The 13579-nt window shown below is 40.2% G+C and overlaps 1 protein-coding gene across 2 annotated transcripts in view; it reads right to left on the bottom strand.

Annotated features, from left to right (window-relative positions):
• LOC138290887 (SPARC-like protein 1) overlaps positions 1–13579 on the bottom strand; it is a 221440-nt gene that overhangs the window by 77129 nt on the left and 130732 nt on the right. For both annotated transcript variants that reach the window (XM_069230278.1, XM_069230279.1), the window contains one exon: positions 4314–4450. In XM_069230278.1, the coding sequence (XP_069086379.1) occupies positions 4314–4450 (137 nt within the window). The remainder of the gene's footprint in view (positions 1–4313; positions 4451–13579) is intronic.

The following is a 13579-nucleotide window of genomic DNA, read 5'->3' as shown; positions in this document are numbered from 1 at the left end:
ACTGTTCTGCAAAGTGTGCTGCTGTGTTTTTAGTAACTTTTGAACTATTTGCGCCTGAAATATTATTTTGTTAAAATCTGCAGATTATGCAGCAGATGAATAATTACACAGCAAATGTAGCAAATCTGCAATTATGAGAAAAATGCCACAGACACACAATCGCATAATTCCATTGGCCCTGACTACAGTATAAGAGTTTGTGCATTGGCCCTAGGCAGCACACAGTGCACCCAAACAAGGAAAGAGCAGCAATGCTCCATATATTTGTAAATATTGAGCATTTCTGCTCTCTCTTTTTTCAGCAATGCAGCACAGCAAGTTTGGTGAAATAGTAGTACATATGTCCCTCAGTTCAGATTCAGCACCCTAAAAGAATTTAGGCCCATATTTATACTTTTTTAGCGCCGCATTTGCGCCGCTTTTTGACGCTAAAACGGCGCAAACTTACAAAATACAATTGTATTTTGTAAATTTGCGCCGTTTTTGCGTAAAAAAAAAGCGCTAATGCCTTAGTTGCTCATCATGCGTTAGATCTCCCAGTGTCTTAGTACATGCTTCTTTCCAGTTCTTACGCAGTAGTACCACTCCTTTGATTTTTCCATTATCCTTTAATACCATCTCGAATGAAGACCATTGAACATAAATGCACATATTAGTCAAACATTTGTTTATTAACTAGAACCTTTTACTTCCCCTTTATGTCTGTTTCCTTAAACTGATCCTTACTTATTCACAAAACAGTATTTACTAAAATAAACATCCATCTGTTTTCAATTCATTTTTTTTATTTTCTTGCTCTCAATATGTATGTGCCTTTTGAGAAAATGTCAGTTGCATAGAAAAAAAAATGCTTGAAAAAATAACAATGAGCAGGGGATTTGGCTACCTTTGCTTGAGCAGTGAGTAGGGAAAAGGACAGCTAAGTGTGCGTTGAAGAGTACAGCAAGTTATCAGATTTAAAACATCAGTCTAACGTTAATCCAGAAGTCTTTTGTTGTTTCTGTCTAGTGTGGAGAAGTGTTAGGCTATTTTCTTGTATGCAAATAAAATTGCATTGCAAATTCAGCAGCCTGGTAAAACAGAATTTCCTGCTGCTAAAACGCACTGACTAAATTCCTGGTGACCACTGACTTCTAGTAAACAGTGCTTTTGCAAATAAGGAGATTGAAAAGTTAGACTTCTATAAATCCAATCTATACTAGGATTATGTTGATATAAACAAGGATTTCAAGTGTAGCTAAATACTGTTAGACAGTAATCAAATCAATTTGGACCACTTTTTTATTATCTCTGAACATTGTAATGGTCAGAAAAATAGTCTGTGTGACTACAGGACCTGACAACATTTCTCTGTCATCAATAATGCAGATTGTTTCTACCTTGGCCCTTTTGATTATAGTGGTTTCTATTTTTTTTACCAGAGCAGAAACCATAGAATTTGCACTATTAACAGGTCTGCGAAACTTTTTTTACGAGGACGTCATTGTAGTTCAGGTATGTGGGAATTAGTTGAATTCTTGAGAATGGCTTTAGCAACTTCTTTGTAGCTCCTTAAGTCGGGCCTACTTGAGCACTGGACCCCGGCATTTCTTTGTTCCTCAGTTGTGGCAGAGATTGTCTTAGGTTTCCTCTTACACTTAAGTGTGCAGTCCTTTAGGAAGTGGCAGGTCTTGCAGCAGTAAAGACAAAGTTTTTTTTATCCCGCTGTCAATATCCCTCCTTTTGTGTGAGTGGCAAACAAACACCCACATCTTCACATGCTCACTTTAATCCACTACCTTGGGCTCAGGTTTCTTTTCCCTGATTAGCATTACCTTAGTCACTACTGACATGATCTGACTGCGTTCAGACAAATGATGATCCAATTTGACTAGATAATCTAATAACTCCTCACAGTCTCCAGGAAGATGGACAACTTTTGCTAATAAATCTTTTGGGTCATCACATAATCCATAATAGAGTGAAGCTCTATTTTCTTTGGACCATCCAGATTTGGCAATCAATACATTAAAAATAGTTAAGTAGCTTATAAGGTCCCTACTACCTTGTTTTACATTCAACAGTGCTGTATTCACAGATTGCATTGCACATACATATGGTTGCCAACGAGTTTGTTCATTTCTGCCCTCATAGTCATATAAATATCCAAAAGGGGGCATCCCTTCTGACAGGTGAAACAAACTATGAAGCAGCTGTTCCTCCTGAATACTATGAAGGCAATCTGGGATTGATCTCCAGGGAAAGAAGCAGGCCAGAACATTAAAAGAGAGTAGGAAAGTAGCAAACATAGATCACTCCTCTACAAAACACTCATCAGATGCTAACAGGACTGCATGTGAAGTGATTACATGAACTACCCATCTTGACTCTATGACTCCTCTAGTGTCCTCACTTTCTTCAGTTTTGGTATTTGAATCTGTATAAAGAAAAGTGGTGGCTTTAAAAAATCTTAGGTGTTGCACCACCAACAGCAGATTGCCTTCCACTAGCACTAGGTTAGTTCTGTAAATCATCCAATCTGTGTGACAATTGTTGCATCTCTTTCAGTAATTGTTGGAGGGTTTAACACAAATCTCTAGTGTCCTTTTGCAAAGCTACTAATAGATAAACTACGTCTGACAAAGACAGATTCTGAGACTCCATCTTGTTCGGACAGGATAATGCCTGTGGGCCTGTTTCGCTGTTACAACTCAGAACTATCTTATCAGTTGTGCAATCCTGTATGAGCGAAGTGGAACTAAAGAAGATAATCCCCAGTATCTCCCAAAGACCGTGCCAATCTGAACACAGTTCTGCACTCTAAGACCAAACATCAATAGCAAGGGTGTTGAGCTAAGGTGTGTGTTACCAAAGGAAAAGGCAAAAATGATATATTAGAATTTCTTGGGATACAACTGTTTGATCACTCTTTACTTCACTGAGGAGACTCTTCTCTCATCCAAAGTCTTACCATGTATTCCCTCTTTCTTACTATTGAGTATTTTTCCAATACAATGTTTGAAAACAAAAGAAAGAAGGTCACTTGACTTTTCTACTCTTTCTAAAGATTTACTTAAGCGACCCCTTTCAGTGTGACAAAACAAAATCACTGTGTGAGTTTTATACTCTATTCTAACTCATTGAAACTCCAACAATCTAATTCTTTGATAAAAATAGTTCAAAAGGTATGAGTGGCAAAAAAAGAAATCTGGTGGCCAAGCATTGTGAAAACAAATCTTTGTTTTTAGGTTTTACTAGTAGAACATCAATAGTCTTTGAATTCATACAAACAACATTTTTTCCCCTTAATTACCTTATCTCTGTCTGTTTAGGTAAATCAGTATCCAAATATAATGGACACCAAGGTTTTAGGACAGTAAGTAATAATCCACTTGAGCAGCCCAAATTCATATCACAATATTATCCAAGTAGGCGTCTGTTGTTGAATTGTCTTTTTTCCTCTGGGAGTCAGAAATGTGTTGCTGTAGGCCTTGGGCATTGGTAAGAAGACTCACCAGAAACGGGAGCAGTGGCAGATTATCAGTGGTGGAAAAGACTCCTCAATATGGGGGAAGGTGGAAAAAAACTCCCCTCGATCCAAGCAGTGAGTACACCAAAACAATAACAGACATTTAGCTGAGTACAGACACAGTTTTTACTCTGTCTGCAGCATTCCAAGGATAGCTGCCATTCTCACAAGAGTAGACTCTCGCACGCATGTGGTTTCGTGTTTTATGTTGGGATGCAACTGACACAGCACCAACCCATACATCCTTTCCTAATCAAGGCAGCAGTACTGGCACATTATGGGCCCACAGAGGTAATAGTGTTAATTCTGCACCCCAAGAATTAGCAGTGATGTAGATGTTATTAACTCTGCAGGTGCAGAATTAGCATGGATTCCAGGTTGAACCACACAAATCCCCTCAGGAATAAGGACTTTCTGGAGAATCTGTAATTCTGGGCCGAATACCCAAAATAACCTCTCTTTCTTCCCCAACATTTCCCTGGGGACTTTGGCTGCTTTCTGCAGCTAAAATGTTTGGGGGAAAAAAGGGAAAGGTCCTAAATCACCCCACACACTACATTATGAGACTGCCACAGAATTACCAACTCCATTTGGAATTATGGTAGTCAAGCAATAAGCAATGTTGTCTATTGTGTCTGCAGCAGTGTAAACATTAACTGATTTTCTTTACTAATCTATGAAGTAGAAAATAGTCACAAATGTGCTTCAAATGTTGGTGTATGCCCAAGAGACCATAGTCCCACCTTTTTGTGGGAATGTTTGTGAATCAGATGTTGTGACATCAAAATGCTGTTATCATTCTCACCTTGCTCCTCTGTTTTTCAGTCAGAAATCCTGAAACATCCAGGTCACTTTCATACAGCTGCATCAAGACATTCTTCAACCAGTCTCTCATTCTTAGAGGGAACTGAGTGAGTTCATACTCCGAACAGGAAGGAATATCTGTTGTAGCAGAGAGAAATAAGTGGTTGGTGTATTTCAACTACAAAACAGAGCATTTCAATTATTGTAACATTGGAAACGTCTGAGAGACATTGTGAGTAACCAAGAAGTGGTTTTATTTCAATGGCTTTGAACAAATAGTTCTAAAACTGGAAATATTTCAAGTCTTGTTTTTGAAAATATTGAATAAATGATGGCATTGAATAAAATATTCATAAATGTTCATAAGATATTCTGCCTAAGTCTCCATGTCAATAACTCTGGAGAATAGGGTCAATCAAGAATGTTTGCCCAGATGGTGACTCAGTATAAGACTTCTGAACAACCGGAATGCCATAAAATATATCTAAGCCTTCTATGAAGAGTTCTTTACCAACAACATTTCAGAGACAATTTCCACAGACATCATCTGGGACACATACAAAGCAACATTACATAGCAAAATTATTGCCCTGACTGCTAACAAGAAAAAAGATTCTCCCAAGAATCAGAATATCTACTTAGGAGGATCAAAGCCCTAAAAAATCAATGCATCCTGAGTAATTTAAACACCACCTACACAGAACTTCTAAAGTTGAAAAATAAATTTACCAAGTAGTGTGGCTTTCCAATCAAACGCATTCTTCTGAGTTGAACAACAGAATAACACATTAGTGGCAATAAAGAGGGCCAAGCCTTGCCAAACCAACATAATATTATTTAAAACAGAGATTGTCAACTAAAAAGTAAAGACAAAGAAATTGCAGAAACAGTATGGAATTTAATGATGATCTGTATAAATGCAAAAACAACCCTAGCACAGTAGACGTAAATCATTTCCTAGCAAAAATAATGATTCCTCTTCAACCATTTTGTACGACCCCAGTATTATCCACTGACAAGAAAATATCTAATTGGATGAAAAACAAACTATCAGCATACTCAAATGATATTCTCCTATTCTTAAACAACTCAGAACTTTCCATCTCCAGTCTTTTGGATGAGATCAAATAATACTCATCCATCTCAGAATATGAACTTGAGGATAACACTGATATTCCAAGCGCATGGGCAGTGCAGCGCCCCCCACGTGGCCCCCAACACCCTCATTCCACCAGCCTTTCCATGGCAGTCCAACCACCATGAAAAGGCTGGTGGAATGGGGAGTCGTAATCCCCGGGCCGGCGCTGCATGCAGAGCCACCCTGGTGGATTATAACCAGCGAGACCGCCAGGCTGTCGACTAGCGGTGTCAGTGATGAGACTATGGTGGCTCCACCACGGTTGTAATGTGGTGGTCAGACCGGTACGACTGCGGCAGTCCGACTGCCACCACGTGTCTGGCTGTCTTGAGACCACCAGACTCGTAATGAGGGCCAAAGTGTATAAAGTATTCAAGTATCACAAAACAGTAATAAAATAAAACACAGGAAACAGTTTAAAAATCCAAAACCAATTTATAAAAATAAGAAACATTTTTATCTTTATTGTGACACCAGAGCAAATGAAATTCAGATAAGGTGAACCAGAGATATGAATTTTTAAAGAATTAATGTTTTTTAGCACTGAGAAACTAAAAGCGCCACTCAGGGTATCTGGCTGCACTTCGATCGGGGCAAAGTCAAAGTTTAAGGCTACTGCAAGTGGGAGGCCAGGGTAAAATGTTTACCTTCGGACTTAGTCTTTTTCTTGAAGATTTTCTTCAGGGGGACGAAGTCACCAATCTGATACGACCATCCTGGATCCCTGTTCGAATACACCTCCTAGGAGACCTCAGTTAAAATTTCTACTTTCTGACTTAGACGATTTTTGGGGGCGAAAATCTTCATCCGGGCCAAAGCTGAATTTTGATCCCTGGAGCCCTCCTCAGATATGCTGCGCAGAAACACCTGGTCAACTTTTTACCTTTGAACTTTGTTACTTTTTTTTAGCTTTCTCCTTCCGACATCGGACGAACCTCCGCAGCTAGGCAATTGCTTTTCCAAGAACGCCTGGTGAAATCCTGTAAGTCTGGTGCTCCGGAGATTTTCAGCGGGTTGAACCTGCAAGTTGACGTAAGGCGGCTTCAATCTCGATGGAGGGTCAGTCCCTTTATGGAGCATTTTACCAAAAGTTCTCCAATCTTCTCCAAACTTCTTCACCTTCTTCCAGAAGGCCTTTGAAGGTCCTTTAGGAGTCCACATCTCACCCCATGGTTCCAGAAGCTCTGAGTTACATCTTGTGGGCTAGAACTCCAACTCCCAGAATTCACCTGGCTGAAACTCTAAAATGACCACTGGACAGTGGTCAGCTGGTCAGTTTCTTCAGTAACTGATGCAGGGGACTCTGGTTAGCTATTTTTAGCCTCTAACAAGCAGGGAGTCCCTTCCTTGCTCTTGGACTGAAAAGCAGGGGGGAATGTCCAATCACAGGCAGGCCGCTACCCGCTTGGATGACCACTTCCTGGGAAGTGTGGTAAAAATTAATCACAGGGAGCAACATTCTTCAAAAATCCAAAATGTCTGAAACTGATTTTTGGAGGTTAGGTCTGGCTGAGCCCACCACAGGTATGGCTAAAAATCCTTAACGAATCCCTCTCCTGCCCTCTCCTGATCTAATCAAGAGGGCACCTAATTGTCTGGGGTTGCAGGAAATGGGGGAGGTCTTGAGCTGCTCCAAATTACCTTCCATCCTTTGAAGACTAGATTGGCTGCTCTCCCCCATCCTGTTTCGCCATCTGCTGAGGCAGATCTCCTTCCCCAGGCACATCCTTTGTGTTCAGCCCAGGCCACTTCACACCTTATCAAAGCAGCCTGGTAAGGCTACCATAGGCTAGCCGTTCAGACAAAGGCACTACATAGCTGAAGTTGGCAACGCTTTACCTGAACTAGGTATATTAAATTCATTTGATACCAAACTCAAAATATCTGGCTCCTATGGAGAATGTATTAATTAAAATAAAGTCTCCCCATTTTAGCCTATGGATCCCATTCAATACAGTAAGGGAAAAATAACTTGGCTATTTTACCTCACCAGGGCTTATAAAGCAATTCTATAATGTTCCTGCTAATAGTTACATGGTACCCAACACTAGGGGCACTTAGGGCACACCTTAGGGGTGACTTACATGTGGAAATAAGGTTGTTTGAGAATTTGAAAGTACTTTTAATTCCAAAGTCAAATTTGCATATAACTTTTGTTTAAAAGCAGCCAGAAAGGCAGGCCTGCGTTTAAAATGACACCGGGCACCTCAGCACTGCACCTATGGGTGCCTCGCCTATGCTGGGGTCCTTAAACCTACATGTCCTACCATATACTAGGGACTTATAGATAGGTTGATACTGCCAATTATAATTTGCATAATTTGCATATCCACTTTATACAGAGCACTGGCCCTGGGCCTGATAAAGCAGTACACAGGGCACAGCCAAGAGTCAGTAACCACCAGTACCTGTCTTAAACCTTTGCGGGTGACCAGGGCAAAAAGGACATCTTTCCTACACCCTCAAGTTCCAACTGATGATTCTTTATTTAAATAAAGGTGAGATAAGACGTTTGCAATATGCGATTGTGTTACTGTGTCAGCAATGCACACACCTGGATGTCATTCTATTTCAATTGCCTTGTTCACTGGGCTCATAACCAGATAGATGCATACAGCTCCTTCCCTGTTCTTTTTTTGTGTACTTCCACTGTGGGAGAAACCAATGGCATTGGCTCAGTAGAACACTCAAATATATGATGTTTAAATAATGATTCAAATTTCTTTTCAACAGCTTTTTGTAAATGAAATGCAATTTTTCAGGTTCTTGGTGCAACATGATGAACATCCCCATTAATATGCTATTGTACTATCATAGTCTTAAATTTTCCTAACCCATGAAACAAAGAAGTGAACTGACTTATTTTTTTGGGATGAGCATTCATGTTGTAGTTCACTGAGATCAGTCCCATATCAGCAGCTGAGTAAACAGGCAATTGAGCCGAACCTTGAAAGATGTGAGTGCTCGTGCTTTAACTTTTGTTTTCTTGTGTTTCATTGTAGTTACAATGAACCTTGACTTTTCAATGGCATCAATGCAAACTATGTGAATACTTTAATTTTCGGTGGCATCATTTGCGGTTATGGTGATAGTTCATTATATTTCTCTTCAGACTTATGTCTATTGACCCATCGGTGTCGATAATGAAAGGTATTGAACAACTGTTTACTTTCAGTGTAATTTTTAAACAATGTTTGAATGACTTTGGTGCTTTTTCATGTTAACTTTTCTGGTATTGCTCTTCACATGTGTTCAGCCCCACATGGTCACATTTTTCTAAGGTAAACATCGACATTGATCAATCATCTTTGTCATTTCACTTTATATTGATACTAAAGAATTTTCTGTGAATGGGGGAGGATTTTGTGTAACGACCTGAGCTGCTGACTTTGGAGCTGTGGGGACCAGGTTCAGATCTCATCATCGGGCAGTGCTTAATTTGTGCTTATTGTTTTTGGTGTTGAGCACCAGCACTTATTTTTGAGGGCCGGCGCTTATTCTTCTGCCTCAAACATTTGCTGCGTGCGAAAGACACATATGGGAAAGACGGAGGAAGAGAAAAACAAAAAAGCGCCACAAAGGTAGAAAGCAGAAAGCTGCCAGAGTGAGCTGAAGGGGCAGGGAGTGGCTGTAAATAGATTGAAAAGACCCGAGATGGCTTCAGAATTACACTGCCTCAGTATTCTGTGCTGGCACATTTAAATTCAGTAGCTGCTTGTTGAAGAGGAGGGCTTTGGGCACCTGCACATTTTTATTTACAAATTAAGCACTGTCATCGGGTCATACTACCTTCTCGGGTGATTTGTTGCAATTTACAAAGCCTGGATTTATTTGACAATGATTTAGATGACGGTCAACTTCATTTGGTGTTGATCTCAACTGGTGTTGTCCCTTGGCCTTGTGGACGTGAGTTTAACATAGCTTCTAGAACATTTGGGCAGCTGTTTTTGTCTTCTCACCATGACTCACTTACTTTTTCCTTCACCTTACAAACTGTTACAAAATGGTTCTACTTCCCAAAGCCTTTGCATTTCCGTCAGATGGTGGGACATACTTTAGTGTGGAAATAACAATCCACATCTGAAACACATCTTTTTCTGTGAAGACATCACCTTGTGTCCTTCAGCTTTGTGCTTCTGCTTGCTTTCCATGTTCATGACTGCCACACTTTGGGCACCTCCGGGCTCTCTGTCAGCAGCTTGTCGATCAGCACGCTCATCAGCTTTGGCAGCCATGAGAACTCAAACCCGACTAAGAGTTTCTCTCAGCATTTGTCGTCTGAATTAACATATTGCTTCCTCATCAGTAAATTCATTAAAGCTACAGTGTTTGATTAGCGTTTCTGGTCTCTCAACAAATTTGGCTATGGTTTCACCAACTCTCTATCATTATTGACTGAAAATTTACCTTTCTTGATCTACATTCGGTATTGGATTGAACTTGAGATTCAAGGCATCTTTAAATTGACAGTACATAACTTGATGATCTCACATTTTCTTCATGACTTCTTTTACACATTTTCCAGCAAGATTCTATGGGTATTTGATAATATTCTTGTTATCTATTTCTTCTAGTACATCAATTAAATCATCAAATGTCTCTATTAAAGCTATCCATCTACCACCAATATTTTGGTTTTTGTCAGTATCGAATGGTGGTTTCAGGAAAGTGGTGCATAATAACTGTTCACAGGATTAGCTGACATGAGGATGGAATTCTCTCTGACTCCGCTCTGCGGTCTTGGTGACCTGTTCATGCACACCATCTCTGAGACCTTTTGACATACTGGCCTCTGGGTCATTTTTCATAAATGTGGGAAACGTGGCCTCTTTTTTGGTTTCTATTGGAAGAACAGCCTCTCACTGTTCCGACCACCACTTGAGGTATAGATGGCACTTCTTCTTGGGCCGCTTCCCCAGTGCTATGGTATGATGACTCTTTAATTGGTTCTGGTGGGCAGATTACCTTTCTTGTATCTGAATTGGTGTGCTTTCAGGCATCCTTTTGTGCTTTTTGACACCTTGTTAATCTCTGCCTCGCAGCAGTTCTGATAGCAGGGTTATCTTGCAATTTGCTTTCAAAACCTGGTGGTATCTGCCTTTACCATTATTGCTTTGTACAACAGATCACTTTATGTGTGCAGTAGCAAGGTACCTCTCTTTACAGCATTGTTTCTTGACCACTGATGTGTAGGCTACCCGCCAATAACTATGTTACACATGCAGATGGGTGTGACACACCTTTATTCATCTGTATGTAACCACAAACTCAACATTCTAAACCCGCATTCACTTCACCACGTTCTAACACGTCAAAATTCTACGGAGTTCTTCAGGAGCCGAGGGGCCCTGTCATTTCTAACTCATATGACACTACACATATCACATGCCAAACTACAGTTGCCAAAGCACTTGGGAGCCCTCTAATTCCGTAATTTAAAAGCTACTATATTGTTCTTAGACTAGCGCAAGCCCAGGGCTAATTTACCACCAACGCACCTTCTGCGCTGATTAGCTAACTTCACCCTGTGTAAAACTTGGAAACTCATTATTGACTTTTGTTATTTCACTGAACTATCTATAGAAGAGCCACCTCCTTAGCTGCTATCCCTCTCATCACCTACAAAACCATCAATAGCCACCAAAAGCAGATAGGTACAAATAAAAAACAAATGTCCAAACAGCTCCTTATAGTTCAGTAAAGACATCTGAACTTCCCAATCGCAAATTTTGTGACTCCAACTTTTTGATAGAGATTCAACATAGCTCTTTAAAAGCCTTCAGGCAAGATATGGGCTACACTTTTTCGGAAAAAAAACGACATGAAGATCACACAACATGTTCTACAACTAATCCATGAACTTAAGGTCTGTCACAACATATCACTCAAAAAATCCATATTTCAGTACCCTGACTGATATCCCTCCTTCAACATGAATAATTTACAAGAAAACCCAAAGCAAGTACTTGTACACACAAGCTGAACCCCTCTTGAATCCTGATGAGAGTACTTAACATACAGTTACTGAGAGACATATAAGAATCAACTTTGAAAAGAGCCAGCTTACTGGGAGGTCATACATTTTGTTCAAAACTCATGGCAGATTCTGGCAGGAGACTGGTTCAAAGAAAAATCACTCCAAAGATACCTTCTCTGCTAAAACCACTCATAAATGTGCAAAACACATGCCAATTATCAGTACTCAAAATCTTGCAAAATATGTGTTAGTCAAGATTAGTACATTTTTGGTGATTTTTTGTGTAAAGAAAATTGCTCAGACCTATTGAATGTGAGGGATTTTTTTTTTGTGTCAATATTTTGGACTTGTTAAAACTATCTACAAAGTTGAAGTGAGAAGGGCTACGACTATATCTGAAACCTTCCTTCACTGGTTGTATGCCAGAATCTCAATGACAAGCATGTCATATGACATAAACAATTTGGTCTAAATATTTCTTCATAAAATGTTCTTCCATTGAGTACGGATTTTCTTTCAGAAACAATATATAGTGATCAGTGTAGCAGTAGGGAAAGATGCGGAAGACATTGTAACGCAAAGGGTTAATTAGCTTGAACAGTGTAGATGAGCGTGATGCCTGCCGAAGCCAGCACAACGTGAAAGAAATTCACAATGTTCGCTTTCAAGCTTGTTTTCTTTTGACATTCTGTAGATAAACTTATTCGCAGCTGCATGTGTGAGAAACAGGCTGTAAAGGAGAGTCAGTCTTAGCCTTGAGAACGGGACCACAGTAAAAGATGGAATGAAAACAATGGCCAGGGAATGGCAAGGCAGCCAAGAGACATGTACTGATAACATACATAGCTAGAAAATACTGGAAGGGGGTAGAATCCAAGCTTCAGGTTATTTAAACACTGAAAGGTGGGTGAGGGAATTGAAGCTCGCAGCTGGAGTTATGAAACTGTCATCTTCAGACCCAGCGCTGCCTCCCTGTTTTGCTGTTCCAAGACCGTGACGCTCGAGGGGGAGAGAGGTCCAAGCGGGCGGTAGAGGGCTTCCCAGCACTCGTGGACTAAGTGACTAAATTAAGTTCCACCCAGGGATTAAAGGCTTTTCGTTTCTCTGTTCTATTATTATGATTGATTATTATATTTGCACTGTGTTTATAATCTGAGAAATTCAGCTCATTTATAGTTTTTTTCCTGCTTTACTGAACATCGTAGTGTAAATCTGCCACAGTAATTGAAATGTGCATTTTAGTGTGCAGTAAATCAAAGCTTATCTGAAGTGTTCAACTCGTTGATATTCTGCTCCCTGAACATCGTAGTGTATCACATGTTGGTATACAGTTATTCCAAGTTTATATCTGTCAATGAACTCTTTACTCAGACGTATGCATAGATGCTCTTTGTAGTGTACTTATATATAAACATTTATATAGATTTTTTTTTTTATGTACTAATCTTGCTCTGTCAATGAACTCTTTGCTCATCCGTATACATAGATACTATCTGTAGTGTAAATATATATGAATAGGTGCTTTTCATTGCCATGCTTATTTCACTATTGTTAATGTGCTAAATGCCCGCATTTATCTGAAATTATAGTAAAGCCAAATTTATTCATAATTTGCGTGTGGTCCTTCATTGAGCGTCCTTATTGACTTATACCGAACAGGTGAACCAGCCACCTGGATAGAACATTTGGTACCAGAAGTGGGGTATAAGTCAATAATGCCTCTTTGGGGACATAAGAAAAGTGAGGCAGAGAGCGGAAGGCAGCATGGGGCAGAAGCCAGATCCATTCCCGGGTGGTTAGCAACTGACCTGTTCTCTGGTGTGGCAGGGCTCCTGAACCGGTGGGCAGCGCCGGTGTTATGGGAGACATTAGATGAGAAAGTGACTCCCCTTTTAGTGGAAGATGTGGTTGAGAGTGTGAAGCTAAATGGGGCAAAGCTGGAGTTGAAAGCAGCAGGGCAAGTGGGATGGCTTTTCCTGTCTGCGCTCCGTACGGTATACAGGAAAACATTAACACAAGATGCAGAAATAAGAAAACTGCGGGATGAGGTTGCAGCCTTGCAGGAAAGGCAGTTACTTATGAAAGAAACTATCGAAAATGCAGTGAATAGGGGTGATCAAATGGAGGCAAGGTGCACCGCATTAGCAGTTCG

This window comes from Pleurodeles waltl, chromosome 1_1 (assembly GCF_031143425.1).
Source record: "Pleurodeles waltl isolate 20211129_DDA chromosome 1_1, aPleWal1.hap1.20221129, whole genome shotgun sequence".
NCBI lineage: Eukaryota > Metazoa > Chordata > Amphibia > Caudata > Salamandridae > Pleurodeles > Pleurodeles waltl.
Note: the sequence above shows the minus strand (reverse complement) of the source record. Positions and strands in the feature narration are given on the sequence as shown.